General features: G+C 41.1%; 1 protein-coding gene across 1 annotated transcript in view; it reads left to right on the top strand.

Annotated features, from left to right (window-relative positions):
* Positions 1–405: 405 nt before the first annotated feature.
* Positions 406–18,148, top strand: part of LOC124622719 — a 66,341-nt gene continuing 48,598 nt past the window's right edge. Inside the window, exon 1 of the mRNA XM_047148510.1 lies at positions 406–457. Within this exon, the coding sequence (XP_047004466.1) occupies positions 406–457 (52 nt within the window). The remainder of the gene's footprint in view (positions 458–18,148) is intronic.

Raw genomic sequence — 18,148 nt, 5'->3', positions numbered from 1 at the left:
CGTGGAAACGCCACCCTAGTTCACGTGCTCGACGTCTACCTGTAATAGTCCACAGACATTTCAAAGCGATATGGAAAAGGCTACCACCCTGAAACCAAAGCTGACACGGTGGAGTTAACCAGAATCGATCGTTCGTGAGGTGACACTGGTAACTGAGCAATAGCAAGTTGGTATGACCGTAAATTCAACACCCTGGAGGACAAGAGTTGGGGAAGAAGAACAAAACTGCCGAGCAGTAAGATTCAAGAGATCATTTGCGATTCTTCTAAAGACACCATTTGAAGGGTCTGTGTACAGAGAAGGATTCCTCTGGGGGGAAAGATTTTTTAATGTCAACTAGACAGCCATGTAGATAGTCATTCTGAGGTTCGTTCTGAGGATTCTTTCAGGAGAGTTTCATGCGAGATGATGCTAAGTGACTCGGAGTGGGTATTTATTCTGCCTGTGCGTTCTGGAGGTATGTAATTCTGATTTCTACTCAGTTTTCAGACTTTGAGTCTGATTCCTGCTTCATCCTGATGTTAACTGCCACTCTGATATCCTTAGTTTCCAAGTCGTGGCAGGTAGTTTCTCTTTAGATTTAATATTCTACTTTGTTCCAGCCATCTGAGCTCCAGGCTGCACTCATAACTCAGATGCCGTATCTTCAGTCTAATTACTGCAGACGGAAACGATGAATGAGCATTAGAAGCCACCGAGTGGGTGCCCCAGCCAGGACTGTGGGGGTGCATCGACCACTGGTGGGTTGTTTCACCTGGAGAGGTTAGGGAGGAAGTGACGAACTAGAAACACGTTAAGCTGCTCTGAGCGTTGCCCACGAAGCCATGGCTACACGAGCATGCAGAGATAAAAAATCTGTCTGCTCTCAATCAACGGCCAGGCGACACCACAACGCCTTGCCTTGATATTCACACGCTGTACCACTGATTCCGTCGCATGTTAAGATAAAATGAAAATTGTTGCCCCTCATATGCCAACTTAGCTAATCGTGTTTACACCCAGTCTTATCCACAATGAGAGTGTTAGGTTTATATTTATGGTTTATACATAAAAATAAATCTAAAATTTACAGTTATGGCGAGGTGGATCAGAAATGCAGTGAATTGTAGCCTTGGAATTTTCCTGTGGAACTTCCCTGTGTTGTTACTGACTTAACTTGGTAAAATCCACAAATATTCTAAAACGGTGTGTATGTGTGTATCTTCCACGTGTCCTCCTAAACTAACCGATCGGTTTGGGCCAAATTTGGTACACATATCACTTACTGTCTGGAAAGACGCGGTGTGGGAGTAAGAACGATCTTCCTAGGAAAGGGATAGGGTCGGGGGTGGAAAGGAAGTGTAGACCACGAAGCGCAAATACCCCGACTTCATTCATACGCTACTTGAGAATGAGAGCACTTAGTCACTTGAAACAAACTTTGTGCATAATTTCAAGGCCTTACGAAACTTTTGCTGTCTGACACCTACCACAAAACGACGAAAAAAGTTTATCGCTTACAACGTTTTCAGGTTTACGCAGTTCTGGGCGCTACAGTCTGGAACCGCGCGACCGCTACGGTCGCAGGTTCGAATCCTGCCTGGGCATGGATGTGTGTGGTGTCCTTAGGTTAGTTAGGTTTAAGTAGTTCTAAGTTCTAGGGAACTGATGACCTCAGCAATTAAGTCCCATAGTGCTCAGAGCCATTTGAACCATTTTGTGTACGCAGTAAAACTGTACTGGCGACACATTTTGTAGACACTGTTCACATACACCAGTGAACGCATCTGCAAATTATATAACTGTGCAAGAAATAATTCACGAGGTATGACATCACAAACAGCGAGATGCGTGAAAAAGTGCGGCATCGTGCATAACGTTTTAATTTACGGCTTCTTTATTACTAACTCTGTTCCCAGCACATTTAGCACACAGTATACATATATATCGCTGAACATACCTGCAAAATCGTATCGCTGACGACGTGTAATTCTGAAGATAATACGTCAAAAACATTGTGGCGCGCGAAAACGAAACTGTATGGCAAATTTAGCTAGAGATACAGGTGAAATATGCGTACAAATATGTGTGAAACATATTACATACATGTGACATGGATGTAGACGGGTTAAGCTGTGGATAAAAAGGGCCTCGTAAACCAGTGGATCCATTTCAATCAAACATGGTACACATGTTACTTACTATGAGGGTGAGAACCACCAACTTACTGTTGGGGTGGGGATGACGGACAGAGAAGTTTGGGAGAGGAGGCGAAAGAGATAGAGAGGGGAAGGAGGAGCTGGATATGGGGAGGAGAAGATGAACAAACATACGGGTAGGAGCAGATTGGCATAGAGAGGGCGGCGGGAGGTGGAGATCGACTAATAGATGGTTGGGATCAATACGAACCAACTGAGTTCGAAAGTTTTTTATTAAAGATAACAGCGATGCTACCTTTAATCGCTGTTACCTTTAATGAAACCAGCAACCCCGAGGGGTGCTTAGCTACTCGTGAATAAGCGTGTAAAAAACTTGAACAGTACGTCATAAGATAAACACACAAGACGAAATATCAGTTACCTCGAGGAGACATGATGGAAATAGCATGTAGCATTGCACCCAGCCTTGATAACTGTGTCAAGCCGGCCGGAGTGGCCGAGCGGTGGTAGGCGCTTCAGTCTGGAACTGCGCGACCGCTACGGTCGCAGGTTCGAATCCTACCTCGGGCATGGTTGTGTGTGACGTCCTTAGGTTAGTTAGGTTTAAGTAGTTCTAAGTTCTAGGGGACTGATGACCTCAGAAGTTAAGTCGCATAGTGCTCAGAGGCATTTGAGCCATAACTGTTTCAATTCGGCCGTCAAGAGAGTCAATAAGTTGCTTCAACACGCCACATGGCGAACGCACAAGTCTCCAGGACGAAGTATCTTTTTCGAGTGGTAGCGTCTGCACATGAATGTCTGTGCCACAGACCCAGGAGCCGATACCTCTCTCCACGCTGCATTATCTCTTAATGTTTGTTTACAATATCTGTGACTCCGAAAAATTTAATAAATTGTCCAGACCGCCTCGTTCGAAGACTGACTCCCTCTGCCTCTGTCCCTTGATTTTAGGAAGTAATTTTTTAAATGAAATAGGACACACAAAAAAACTCCCGGACCTTGATTCTAGGCTCCATTTTTGGACTCCATTGCTCTTGTAGGCGCACAAGGCCGGCTGGACTCCAACTCCATGGCGATGAACGGTTCCACGTCACACCGCCCCTTCGGGGAAATCCGTCGAGCCGCATCCACCTCGTCCTGCAAAAACGGCTATTGCGTCTCTTGAAACTCGATTTAGCACTCCCTCATCCAACATTACATAATTTTTATGCACAACCTCAGCCCCTTAGAAAATTACTCCACTTCATGACAAGGGGAAATCACGACTCATTGGATAACTCTATATGACTGCCGTCTGTGTTCCTTGGCCCACTGACGACGGGCAGCATTGAGTGCCACAGCTGGCAACGGCCTGTTTCGAGGTACAAGACTCCAAATATCCACTGCAAACAGTTATCTCCGCAACCTTCGCTTGGAAACTGTTTCAGATGGTTCTCCATGCACTGACACCAGAATTCCTTGCAGGTTTAAAACCGACTGTCAACGATAAGGCCCGACAATCTTCTGCGGTCCCTGTCGGTTAGGCCCTCTTTACTACTACTGTTCTCACGTTGTGTTACACGGCGGAGAGTGGTACAGCATTCCTTACAGACACGGTGGCCAGCACGCCATCATAAGCCAACAAATCGAGGAACTTGTTTCATGGTGAGAACATGGGCGCGTCAAAGGGTGATAGTTCCTTTCTACCTTTCTGTCACGTCTCTATGCCGACCCACTTTACTGCACTGATTCCGTACGACAGATTAGCACATACACACCACTTTGTTATCGTGAAGTATGTTGGCCGTGAAATGCCACGTGCGTACGTGGTACCAGGTCTACACCATCTGCAGCGCTCTCAAGCGATCTGAGAGCTATCTTAACGGAATAACCAAGATTCTGTTTGGTGAGCTTATTTATAGCTACAAACTTTTATGCGAACTTTTATGTACAGCAAAAGGCATGTGTGGTTGTTCTTTAAGGAACAATTTCTTTCTGAAGAAAAAAATCCTTGAGTATTTTTTCCTCACATCCATAGGAGCGATGTGCAGGGGGACAAATCCTGTTGTCGTAGAAAACAGTTTACGGATAGAAAACAAAAGTAAGCAAATATCATATCGTATATAACTTGCGAAACTACCTGAAGATGAAGCATAAGCTCCGAAACGCGCTGTGATTCATTAAAAAAGCGGAAAACTGTTGAATGTGGCTTTGCTCTCATTGTGATAAGAGATGAATGCTAAAAATAATAAGAAGAATTCGACAATTGCAAGTATTTGGATCTCCTTCAAGGAAGACAGCTGTTTCATAAAACCATTAAACAACGCTTCACGAATGCTTTCGTTATCAGAATATAGTCAGGTCTAAACTAAATGTAAGAAATACCTTCGGGGCATTAATACACATGCATTTCCAGTGCTACCTTACACTTTTGACATCATTTGCTGGACAAAAGGAAACTGCAAAAAATGCAGATGAAAACAAAGGGAATTTTCAGGAAGTTCACCTTAAATCAGAAAATGGGGAAGGAGACTAATATATGAGCAGCTGCATCAAAAGCGACACTGGCATCCGGAGCAGTAGTTTTACAACAGCATTCTCCAACTCATATGGTAATAGCAGTCGTACGCATTAATTACTCGCCACTCAGTCTGGCAGAAACATCGAGAACATCCCAAAAGTCGAAGACGGAAATGATTGACACCATGATGACAGGCTGTGTTAGTAGAGAACCGCGCGGGAAACATGCGAAGACTTCAACCACGATAATGTCTATTTTCAAGCAACGAACAGTTGATAGACAGACACAGATCTGCATGCAGAAAGTAAGGAATTTCTGACGGCGATACAAGATCAGGCCAGTGCGACGCAAAACTACAGGAAATATGTCCTGAAAGTTCAAGGAATAGATGACAGCTAAGGCCGACCTGAGTGGCTGAGCGGTTCTAGGTGCTACAGTCTGGACCCGCGCGACCGCTACGGACGCAGGTTCGAATCCTGCCTCGGGCATCGATGTGTGTGATGTCGTTAGGTTAGTTACGTTTAAGTAGTTCTAAGTTCTAGGGGACTGATGACCTCAGCAGTTAAGTCCCATAGTGCTCAGAGCCATTTGAACCATTTTGACAGCTAAGGTAAGTGTGGGTATCGATGGGAGATCATATGGTACATTACATCTGGATATAAAACTTCCGTTAATGAAAGACTTCTCTCCGTATTGCAAGTACGATTCTATCACTGTTGTACAAAGCAAAATTTTAAATTTACTGCAACTGTAACATGATAACTGTTGTGTTGGCGGAAGAGCCAACACCGTGTTACTAGTGGAGGCCGAAATGCACGCGTTTTAGCTAACGCAGGCTGGCGTGAGGAGGGAAGGACTATACTGACGTGAGGTCTGGAACATGACAAGGAATTAAAATTCAGAAAGCGGACGTAATTAGTTTGATACTTAACTTTAATCCATTAATGATGAACGTCGTTATTGACTGTACATGATTCACAATATTATCTGTTCAGAATACATTCGTAGTAACTGAATATGGCGTCTTGCTAGGTCGTAGCAAATTGCGTAGCGGAAGTCTGTGCTAAACTGTCGTCTCGGCAAATGAGAGCGTATGTAGTCAGTGAACCATCGCTAACAAAGTCGGCTGTACAACTGGGGCGAGTGCTAGGGAGTCTCTCTAGACTAGACCTGCCGTGTGGCGGCGCTCGGTCTGCAATCACAGATAGTGGCGACACGCGGGTCCGGCGTATACTAACGGACCGCGGCCGATTTAAAGGCAACCACCTAGCAAGTGTGGTGTCTGACGGTGATACCACAATAACAATCTGTTTTAATAGATCTGACATAACAGTGATTAATTAAGCTTCTGTCACCTTCCTTATAACAACCCTGAAACCCAAAACCCACAGCTTACAAGCTACCTGCAATCAGAAGATGACCACATGTAGTGACGTGACATATGAGATGAAGGCTATGTGGCTACAGAGGTCTGTTCTCACCGTCCCTGTGGTAACATCGGACATCGATGTTTTTTGAAAACGGACTGTCAAAAGCCTTCTTCTCCTTCGTTGTCTTTTCCCGTACGCTACGCGGACGGCATTTGTGATGTGGGTTTCGCATTGTTAGTGAAAGTAGTGGCCGGATGCCGTTCCTGGCGTCACCAATCCCAGTGGGGCGGACTGAATGTTAGTGCAAGGTGTATCTGAGGCGGGACAAGGATAGCAGCCTGGCATTCAACTAGTCGGATGTGGGAAACCACGTAAAACCCCCATCCAAGCTGACCAGTCCACCAGCCTTCGTCGTAAATACGCAAGGCGGATTGGAGGCAGAATAAGGCTAGCCTCTCAGAATCCCTGCAGTGCAGTGCTAACGCTTGAGGCTACACGGTCAGACTGACTGTCAATAGGTAACAGGTACCCTGAAACAGCAGCCTTCGCTCTGTAGGAATCTGTAAAAGGCAGGTGCACTGAACACGTACAGAACAGTTCGTAGCTTCTTCGAGACTGTAATTGATTTGGCGACTGCTTTTTATTTAAACCGCCGTCATCGCATCGATAGCATGTAAAAATGAACGAACTAACAAACTGAAGATCCAAAGAAACTGGTACACCTGCCTAATATCGTGTAGGGCCCCACGAGCACGCAGAAGCGCCGCAACACGACGTGGCATGGACTCGACTAATGTCTGAAGTATTGCTTGAGGGAATGGACACCATGAATCCTGCACGGCTGTCCATAAATCCGTAAGAGTACGAGGGGATGGAGATCTCGTCTGAACAACACGTTGCTAGGCATCCCGTATAAGCTCAATGACGTTCATGTCTGGGGAGTTTGGTGGCCAGCGGAAGTGTTTAAACACAGAAGAGTATTCCTGGAGCTACTCTGTATCAATTCTGGACGTGTGGGGTGTCGCACTGTCCTGTTGCAGTTGCCCAACTCCGTCGGAATGCACAATGGACATGAATGGATGCAGGCGGTCAGACCCCAACTGCACACGCCCACACCATTACAGAGCCTCCACCAGCTTGAACAGTCCCATGATGACATGCAGGATCCATGGATTCATGAAGTTGTCTCCATAGCCGTAAACACCCATCCGCTCGATACAATTTGAAACGAGACTCATCCGACCAGGCAACATGTTTCCAGTCATCAGCAGTCCAATATAGGTGTTGACGGGTCCAGGCGAGGCGTAAAGCTTTGTGTCATACAGTAATGAAGGGTATACGAGTGGGCCTTCGGTACCGAAAGCCCATATCGATGATGTTTCGTTGAATGGTTCACACGCTGACTCTTATTGATGGCCCAGCACTGAAATCTGCAACAATATCCGGTAGGGATGCACTTCTGTCACGTCGAACGATTCTCTTCTGCCGTTGTTGGTCCCGATGTTGCACGATCTTTTTCCGGCCGCAGCGATGTTGGAGACTTGATGTTTTACCGGATTCCTGATAGTCATTGTACATTCGTGAAATGGTCGTACGGAAAAATTCTTACTTCATCGCTGCCTCGGAGATGCTGTGCTCCATCGCTCGTGCACCGAGTGTAGTACTATGTTCAAACTCACTTAAACCTTGATAAGCCGGCCGCGGTGGTCTCGCGGTTCTAGGCGCGCAGTCCGGAACCGGGCGACTTCTACGGTCGCAGGTTTGAATCCTGCCTCGGGCATGGATGTGTGCGATGTCCTTAGGTTAGTTAAGTTTAAGTAGTTCTAAGATCTAGGGGACTGATAATCACAGCAGTTGAGTCCCATAGTGCTCAGAGCCATTTGAGCCAAACCTTGATAACCTGCCATTGTAGCAGCAGTAACCAATCTAACAACCGCGCCAGACACTTGTTGTCTTAGATAGGCGTTGCCGACCGGCCGGTCGTTGTGACTGAGCGGTTGTAGGATCTTCAGTCTGGAACCGCGCGGCCGCTACGGTCGCAGGTTCGAATCTTGCCTGGGGTATGGATGCGTGTGATGTCCTTAGGTTAGTCAGGCTTAAGCAGTTCTAGGGGACTGATGACCTCAGATGTTAAGTCGCATAGTGCTCAGAGCCATTTGAACCATTTGCCGACCGCAGCGCCGTGTTCTGCCTGTTTACGTATCTCTGTATTTAAATGCGCATGCCTATACCAGTTTCTTTGGCGCTGCAGTGTAAATAACAAGAATGACAGCGAGTATCAAGATGTAATAATACGGTAGTTTCACTGCGATAGCAATGAATAAAATGTTCTTCACCTTTCAGTGACGTCAAGTGATTAAAATGCCATGACCTCACAGCGAAGTACACCTTGGCCATTCTTGATAGCCTAGTGGTACGCCTTATGTACTGTAGCTGCCAGAAGACCACGAGAAATTGATAGGTCACACTAGTTGCCTTGCCCAACATACATCGTGAAACCTCGCCTTCGGCCGGTACCAGGCGCGAAATCAATATGTGAAAGGAGAGGTACCTACTGACGTCATTAACTGAGTCATGTGTTATCGACTGCTTGACTGTATTTAAATGCACAACTGCATAAGTATTAAATCTGTGTGAAGTAGGAACTCGCCCCTTGCCTGATATGGTCGCTCCAGTTCGTAAGACCTGTAGTATCATGTACTGTGACGCACACCACGAGAGGCGTATATCCAGTTGGACCCTAGCTGCCGACTGTGACGTCATTGGTACCCGCGGTATCGCCGTGTACCTTATGGGCATACGTCGACTCTGGGTTCTTGTGCCCTCTCCAACCTCGCGATTCTCTGAATCCCATGCCGTGCAGAGCTTTAGACCGCGGTCTCTGTGTCGGCGATTTTATTTAATTGACTACAGTAATCAGATTGTCCCTTGAGCAATTAGCGTGAGCCGCCACAAAAGTATCGTCAAATTAGACAGGGTGACATTTTTCTAGAGCATGTTCAGCTAGGCAAGTCGTTCGGAGTAGCGGAGACGATGAAACATCTTACGCTCCTTGCTGTGTTGTTCTACAGAGCGCACTGTTTGTCCGACGTAAGACTGGTCGCACTCGAAGGATATTTTGTAAACCTTGAGGGGAGTCCGAGAGAGCACCGGAGGCCTAGAGGAAGACCACCAGACAGATGGGAGAAAGACATCAAGAAGATCGCTGGTAACACCTGGCAGAGAACTGCCCAAGACCGTCTCACTTGGAGAAGACTGCTCAAAGCGTACCTGAATCCACAACTCGAAACCACATCATTTAATGATTGAATTGGCTGATGATGATGATGATGATGATGATGATGATGATGGTGAGTGTGCTGAGACATGCCGCATCTTTAACTGATCTTGCTAGTTTTACTGTTAAGGCCTACATATTGAGTTGATTTTATGTCTTTTCACTAGACGTCTTACCTTAACTGACCCGTGACCACTGTAACCTCCCCACCGTAATTTTAAAAGAAAAAGAAAAAGGACAAAACTTAATACAAATGGGAGCCAAGTGTAACCTCCCTACAAAAATTTTAAAAGAAAAGGACGATACTAATTAGAAATGCTGATGGACATGGCTCTATGCGTAACCTGCCTACAATCAAATGTACTGACAATGGCAACAAATGTGAAATTCGCAATCTGACTCAATTATAAATCCTTCAAAAAATTAAAGTCCATTCAGTGACAAGAAAATTCAATTAAACCGAAATATCGGTTTTTGGCCCTGTGTAAAAACAATCAGAATTAAAGTCTTACCTCAGAATAAATGGATGTCACATATCTGCTCTTGCTGTTGCGCACCACTTGGAGGAACTACATTGCAAATAATAATATTCTCCTTTTTTTTTGTAATTCTAGTGAAATTTTTCTTCAAAAAGAAGTGGAATGAAATGGGAAGTGCAACGAGATCTTTAGTTCAAAAAATTAAACTTTTGAGAAAATGCTTTTGAAATAAAAAATTATTATTGGGAGACTTGTTGGAGAATAATTACAATAAATAAAATTTTTCATTATCTAATGATTATATTAATTAACAGTATACCTCATTCCTCATCTTGACCATTGTTGCCGACCGCCTACATCACACAACCGCACTGGGCTGCTACTACTGACCGACCGCTCTGCATGACGACTACCGACTGAGTACTGCTCTCAACTAGACAGAGCTACAGACTCGCAACGACTGACTGACTGCTACTCTGCATAGCGACAACTAACTCGCAAAGACTACTACTGACTGAGAGCCGCTCGCAACACTCGCGCGGTCAAGCGCATACACTCTGGTCACAGATGCTACAATGCCTCGCCATCGCTGCTGCGTTACATACGTGTTTCATAACCCTCCACTCGGGGGGCAAAAATTTGGCAGCGATGGTGAGTCATTTGGACTTGCCAAGCGCGGCAAAATTTTTCTTTAATTAACAAAATCCTACCACTTACAGAATATTTAAATGTTGTGCACACGCACTAAGTACAAAATATATCAGACAAGGACAAAATGTGAATACTAAACATAGTAGCAAATCAGAAAAAAGTATATACAAACTTTTTGACAGATAAAGTGCACAGGCACTGAAAAAATTCTTTAGCATATGCAGAACAAATAAACAGACTGGCAAGAATAATTAGATGTAGTACATAAAGTAAATGTTGTGCACACGCACTAAGTACAAAATATATCAGACAAAGACAAAATGTGAGTACAAAACATAGTAGCAAATCAGAAAAGTATATACAAATTATTTGACAGATAACAAAGTGCACAGGCACTGAAAAAATTCTTTAGCATATTCAGAACAAATAAACAGACTGGCAAAAAATATTATGTTGACAAGTGTACATGCACTGAAAAATGTCTTTAGCATTTTCACAACAAATAAACATAATGGCAAAAAAAAAATTCATGTCCAAAGTGCACATGCACTGAAAAATGTCTTTAGTATTTTCACAACAAATAAACATAATGGCAAAAAAAAAATTCATGTCCAAAGTGCACATGCACTGAAAAATGTCTTTAGTATTTTCACAACAAATAAACATAATGGCAAACATCATGTCGACCAGTGACATAAGTGTACTCACACTGGAGTTTAGCGAATCGAAAAATGTATAACCTATGAACATAAATGATGTTACCAAAAAAATTTTTTCTTTATGTGACAAGAATCAGGATAGGAAAGGGAAGGATTGCATCATGGTTGTAGCACTTTAGATTGCACACAGCTGCTCTGAAAGTCCATATCTTTCCACAGTAGTACAACACCAAGTGACACAACTTGAAGTTCTTTTCCCATCAGAATTTATCAGTGTAGCCAAGACACTGAACTGTCGTAGTAATGTTCCATGTTTTCATTTTGGCAGTACATTAGGTACACCAAACAGTGGGACCATAATAATGTCTTCATCGCTCATGGTGGTGGACAGCATGTCGTGTCAACACCACACTCTTACAAGGCACACCAACGTAGAATTAGTGCAAAACCAAATATAGTGCTCCATGATCACTGGGATAAACAGGACAAATGGACATTGCAGTAATTCAGGGTAGTCAGCTTATGAGGTGAAGCACATCAAGTCACATAATATTGACAATTACAGTCTTCATTGATAGTTCGTGGCATTCATAGCCCAGTTATTGAACATTTCTGTACCAAGTATGTAGTATTACAGAAAAATGTTCATTAATTGTTTTACATAGAATCAGTAGCCTTCTTTTCCTGGTTACAAAATATTATGAAATAATCGCATTCTTTTCAGTTACAGAGTATAATTAAGAATCATTAACCTTCTCCTAATTACAGTTAATTAATCATTTGTCATTAATTAATCATTTGTCTAATTACAGTTAATTAATCATTTGTATAATTACAGTTAATTAATCATTTGTCGTTAATTAATCATTTGTCTAATTACAGTTAATTAATCATTTGTCGTTAATTAATCATTTGTCTAATTACAGTTAATTAATCATTTGTATAATTACAGTTAATTAATTGATCATTTGTCATTTCAATATATTAAGAATTATTAGCCTTAATTAATTACAAAGCATTATTAAACCGTCACATTCATTTCAAATTACAAAGTATCAACATTGGAAACAAGAGCTAATCAATGGCATAATTAATAACAATTCGTGGAGTGACATTAATTATTGGCACTCAGTGGCCAGCAAGTATTGAATAAAATCATCATTCAGTATTATTCAGATTATTACGAAGTCATTATTAAAAATCAGTTAATTACAGTCATAGCATTAATAATCATGGGCATTACACTCATTACAATAAACAGTGGCAGTTATTAGCTAGTGACAAAGCATCATTTTGAATATAGTCTCATTAAGAGGTCATTACTCGAGTGACATGCTATTCAGAGTTGATCAGTATTATTCAGAATTATCATAAACTAGTGACATTATGTGGGACTGGTAATACATTTTTTTGGTAGCAATGCATTGCGTTGGGATCGATAATTAATTGCTGAGGCATAATACTTTTTGCTTTTGACCTATTGCTGCAAATGAGGATAGGTAACGTCATTCGTCATGAGTCAGCTGTAGCAAGATTATGTAACAAGGCAGTACATGTGATCACATTTATAAATGATAAACACAAATGGGTAAAAAAAAATATAAAAATGCAAGTACTAGAACAGGTATAATAAGTAACAGGTTTAGTAAGTGTCATGAAAAACTTCTCCTGGAAAAAATACAAAAACGGATTATTGACCTGAAAGAAGAAACGCACGCTATGCTGAAAAGTAGTGAACTTCGAATTAACAAGTAGTGAAATGTGTATAAAATGTGTTCCATAGCTGTCCTTTCCAAAACTTTCCGTCATCCTACTATGCAATGTAACACCTGCTGTCAAAGCAAACCGCAACAAATACTTAAATAACTACGTGGCATAAAGAAAAAAAACTTCATTATCCATATCATCATAACTTCACCATTATCATCACCTGTAAAGAAAAACTTCATTATTCATAATACCATATCCTTCATCATTATTCATCAGTACTCATTATCATCTGCAAAAAATCACTTCGTTACTCATTACATAACTATTCCTTATCTCTAGCATATTTCATCACTAAAACTAAGATGTGTAGTTCAGTCTGACAGCCTGCATCAATCACCTTGTATTCTGAAAGAAAAAATTAGTTAAGACTGCTATTCTGTGATGAGTATAGTATATTCTTGTTAATGTTTGTTAATCCTGATCCATTTACTCTTCCTCATAAAGTTATTGCATCTCCTTTCGTTTATTCCGTAGGTGAAATTCCCATTTATGTTAAATTTATTTCTTAGAATCATCATTCCTTTCTGAAATTGATGAACAAAGATTAATGTCTTGCATTTAAATCCTATACCCACTAAATAATGACTGGTTTATGGTGACACAATTAACCATACAGCATAACATGACAGAAAACGTAATATGTCCAAGACATTGACAGTGTTCGGATGCGAAAAAATGTACACAGAATAATACAATGCAGTAGCAAAAAAAATGTGAAACAGTCACGATGTTGAGATGTCATAAGGCAAAAAAAAAATGTCAAAGTCGACTGGTGTGTGTTATATCTTAACTATTTCATAGTGCATACAAACAAAACTGGAGTACAGTCATATACACAAAAAAAATGGAAAATGTGCACGGTCTGATGTGTAACGACAAGAAAAGCGACCTGCTAACCTTACCTTGCCGGGCACTTGCCAAGAAAAAAATACGATAATCATCAATAAGTAGTCACATAAATATAATTGCAGAAATAGTCGTAAATGTGTAAATTCATCTGGAAAAATATGCACGGTCTGATGTGTAACGACAAGAAGAGCGACCTGCTAACCTTACCTTGCCGGGCACTTGCCAAGAAAAAAAATACGATAATCATCAATAAGTAGTCACATAAATATAATTGCAGAAATAGTCGTAAATGTGTAAATTCATCTGGAAAAATATGCATGGTCTGATGTGTGACGACAAGAAAAGCGACCTGCTAACCTTACCTTGCCGGGCACTTGCCAAGAAAAAAAATACGATAATCATCAATAATTAGTCAGGTGAATTAATTGCATTAGTAAATGGCATCATAGTGTGTTGAATCATACAGTGGTTTCACTCAATAAACGGTTTAATGTTTGAGATATGGTGATTGCCTTTCGATTTTCTGGTTCTCAAAGTTTCGACGTGTACAACATTGGGGTGAGGGATGCTGCGAATCCGATACGGACCTGCGTATAGAAGTTCAAATTTACTGCACTTACCTTTTAATTTGCTGGATAAATAGTGTGTACGTACTAATATCTTCTGTCCAACGTGAAAGTCGCGGCGTGTACAAACCTGTTTTTGCTGTCTTCTCCGGCGCTCTGCGGCACGTTTGATGTTGTTCAGCGCAATGTCAATTATTTCGTGGTGTCGTAGGCGACGATTTTTGGGGAATTCTATTAATTCTTTAATTTTGTTCGGTGGTTCAACGTTTTTCAGTATAACAGTCGGAGATAGCATAGTGGATTCATTTGGAATGGAATTAATTACATCTTGGAATGAGAGTATGTGTGTATCCCAATCAATATGTCTTTTGTGGCAGTATATTCTGCACAGCTTACCAATTTCCTTCATTAATCTTTCACAAGGGTTCGAAGAAGCGTGGTACTTGGATATATAGATCGGAGAAATGTTTCTAGCTCGTAACATGCGTGTCCATATACTACTACGAAATTGTGATCCATTGTCGGAAATTACTTTCATTACATGCCCTACATGAGATAGAAAATGTTTTATAAATGCATTTGAAACAGTTTTAGCAGTAGCTTTGCGTAACGGAGTGAAAGTAACAAATTTTGAAGTGAGCTCAACAGCGACAAAAATGTAGCAAAAACCTCTGTTAGTTCTCGGAATCGGACCAAAAATATCTACTGCGGCCATGTGTCTTAATTTCACAGGTATAATGGGATATAAAGGAGGAATATGTGAAGTGGTGTCTGATTTAGCTTTCTGGCAAATTTTACAAGACGCTAAAACTCGTCGTATACGTTTTTCCATGTTGGTAAAATAACAGTTCTGTCTCAGTATAAGAAAACATTTTCGTGCTCCGTAATGTGCGTAACTTAAATGAGTGTACCAAATTAGTTTGTTAACCAGTTCGTCAGGAATGCATAATAACCAAATGTTGCTGTCAGGATGAGAGCGGCGAAACAGAATGTCATTGCGTACAGTGTAGTGGTTCCTAATCGTAACATTTTTCCTATCTTGCCAAAGGTGTTTAATTTCTTTCCACACATTGTCCTTATTTTGTTCTTGTGCTATGTCCTGTAATGACGATGAAATAAAATTTTCAAATGCAACCTGCTGAATGTACATGACACTGAAATTTGCTTTGCAGAAGTTGGTTGTTACGTCTTGCTGATTGTTACTGAGAGAACGCGATAGTGCGTCTGCTATAACATTTTGCGTACCTGGAATGTGAACTATTGTAAAATTAAATTCCTGTAAATATAGTTTCCATCTGCTTAACCTGTCGTGAGTGAATTTAGCTGAAAGTAAAAATTGTATCGCTCTATGGTCTGTGTAAACGGTGGTATGTCTGCCATAAAGAAAGTGCCGAAATCTCGTAAAAGCCCATACAACACATAATGTTTCCAGTTCTGTAACGGAATAATTTCGTTCAGCAGGTGACAAAATGCGACTTGCAAATGCGATGTTTTTAATTACTGTAGAACCATCTTCTTCAATTTCCTGAAAAATATGTACACCTAAAGCGGTGTTAGAGCTGTCAGTGGCAATGGAAAAATTTCTGGTGAGATCTGGGTGCGATAAAAGTAGAGCATTCAATAAAGCATGTTTCAAATAACATTCTCGTGAACAAAATTCTGCGTGTCAAAAGTAATGTTTGCGTTACTGTAGTATGCAATCTGTGCTGTATCTGGTTAAATTCTATCGTTCGTCCTGTTATTTACGGGAGGATGCTGTGGCATATCCACTATATGAACTGTTCTGTTATTTCTTACTGACGTGTTACGCTATGGATGACACCTATTGTCTGTTCCATTCATGATTATTTGTTGTTGTTGATGTTGTTGCTGCTCATAAGATCGACTGTTATTAAGTGTACGCTGAAAATTGTGCTCATCATTTTTTTTTACGTCTGTCATGATAGTAATTTCTATACGGCGCATTGCGATACGAGTTGAAATAGTGTGTTATCTGTACGTAGTTATTTCTTTGCTGCCATGCGTTACTATTTGTTGGAGCTGGGACTATACGTGCACGCGGCGGAACATTAAAGTTTGGTTGACCTTGTAGAATGCATTGTTGGTTAGGTATGCTAAGCGGCTGACTTTCATGCTGTTGCGGTGAAAAACGTCTATTGTTACTAAAAAAATGCGTTTGCTGTTAATTTTACACATACTGATGATTACGATTTTATCTGTTATTAAAATTACTGCGGTAGTTGTCATTACGGGAGTGCCTACTGAAAATTGTCACATTCGGTAAAGATTTGTCATATCCGGTTTTCATTACATATTTTTCCTAATTCTACAAAGAGCAATAGTTAAAGAGCAGTTTTGATAGATATAAAGGATAGTAGAAGAGAAGGCAGCAGTGCAGAAAACTAAAGATGAAACAGCACTACTACAGCTCGGGGCCCTATGCTCGCTACGGCACATATTCATTAAAGCGTAATGAATCCCCTGAGGTCTATTACGCACTGCAAATAAATTTTAGCTTTTGCGTTGCACGCAATAGCGGTAAAAATTCAAAAGCAAATAGTTGTATCCATGTTAATTCTAGTTTCCTCATTACAGGCAATGCTGATGAAAATACAATAGCAATTTGTCGCTTCAGGTTCAAAGCTAGTTTCTCCATTACAGATAATAGCGGTGAAAGTACAAAAATAAATTGTCGTATACAGTGCAAATCGTGTATCTGTGTTCTGCCATTATTAAATTCCTTACATTTTCTTACAAATGCAAACTGCTTATTATCAACGTTCTCGTCACTGAATTTGAGAACACGTTCGGGTTTGTGTGTGAATCTGTTCGTCTCTGTCATTTCGGTTTTCAAGTTGCGTAGCTTTTCAGATTTTAATTCGCGTGGCTTTTCGGATTTTAAGTCGCGTAGTTGCTGTAAATTGCTCACATTATACACGCTGCGTGAGTCTGACAAATGTTCATAAAGTGGCGTCTGTTGTGGTATGTTATTAACTGAAATGTTTTTCATCTCTGTTACTTCTTGTTGTAAATTTGATAACTTCCGACGTAACGTGTTGTTAGATGAATCGATTTCATTAATTGTCAGCTGTAAATTTTGAAATTCAGGTGTTTGGATAAAAGAAACCGGTGCAGTATCGTCTGATTTATTGTCATTAGTATTTTCGATAACATCAATACGACTGGCTAATTCATCACATTTTTCAGTCAGTATTTTAACCTGATCATCGGTTTTAGAATCAGACGCATTAATCTGTTTTTGCAACTTGCGCGTAGTTTCGCTCAGTTTTTTAACATCAGCTTTGATGACATCGCAATCCTGTGTTAGATCTAGTTGTTCGAATCTATCTGTCACTGTTTGAATATTTACTGTGTGTGTATCCGTTTTTGCTTTAAGATCAGAAATTTCATCCCGTAATTCCTCGTTCAATTGTTCTATGGTATTAATTTTGTCGGACACTGTAGTAATATTATTGTCTACATACGTCTTCGCTTTCGCGAATATTTTACGTTTGTCCTCTTGTCTCTGTGCAGTGATTGTTTCCATGACTTGTCGTTTTACTTTGTTTTGATCTTGAATAAATCTGCGGAAACGCGTATCACTGTTCTGTATGTGCTGACTAAAGCGCTCGTTAATCTGAGTGTTCTGCTGTTCGAATTTCGCGTCTATCTTTGCGTCCATAGTGCGCGAAAGTTCTACCGTCATTGCTTTAAACTCGTCCCGTAATTGTGCAGCTTTTTCAGAGCATTGTTTAGCGACTCCGCTAATTTCGTCTCTGAGTGTTTCTGTTGCGACTGTTTGCATTTCTCTTAATTCTTGCGCAACAGATTTAATTTCTTCGCTATTTTTTTGTGAACACGCCTCAATTTCCGCGCGCAACTGTTCCTT

Source organism: Schistocerca americana, chromosome 7 (assembly GCF_021461395.2).
Source record: "Schistocerca americana isolate TAMUIC-IGC-003095 chromosome 7, iqSchAmer2.1, whole genome shotgun sequence".
NCBI classification, from domain to species: Eukaryota; Metazoa; Arthropoda; class Insecta; order Orthoptera; family Acrididae; genus Schistocerca; species Schistocerca americana.
This window is presented reverse-complemented; position numbering and strand designations above follow the sequence as displayed.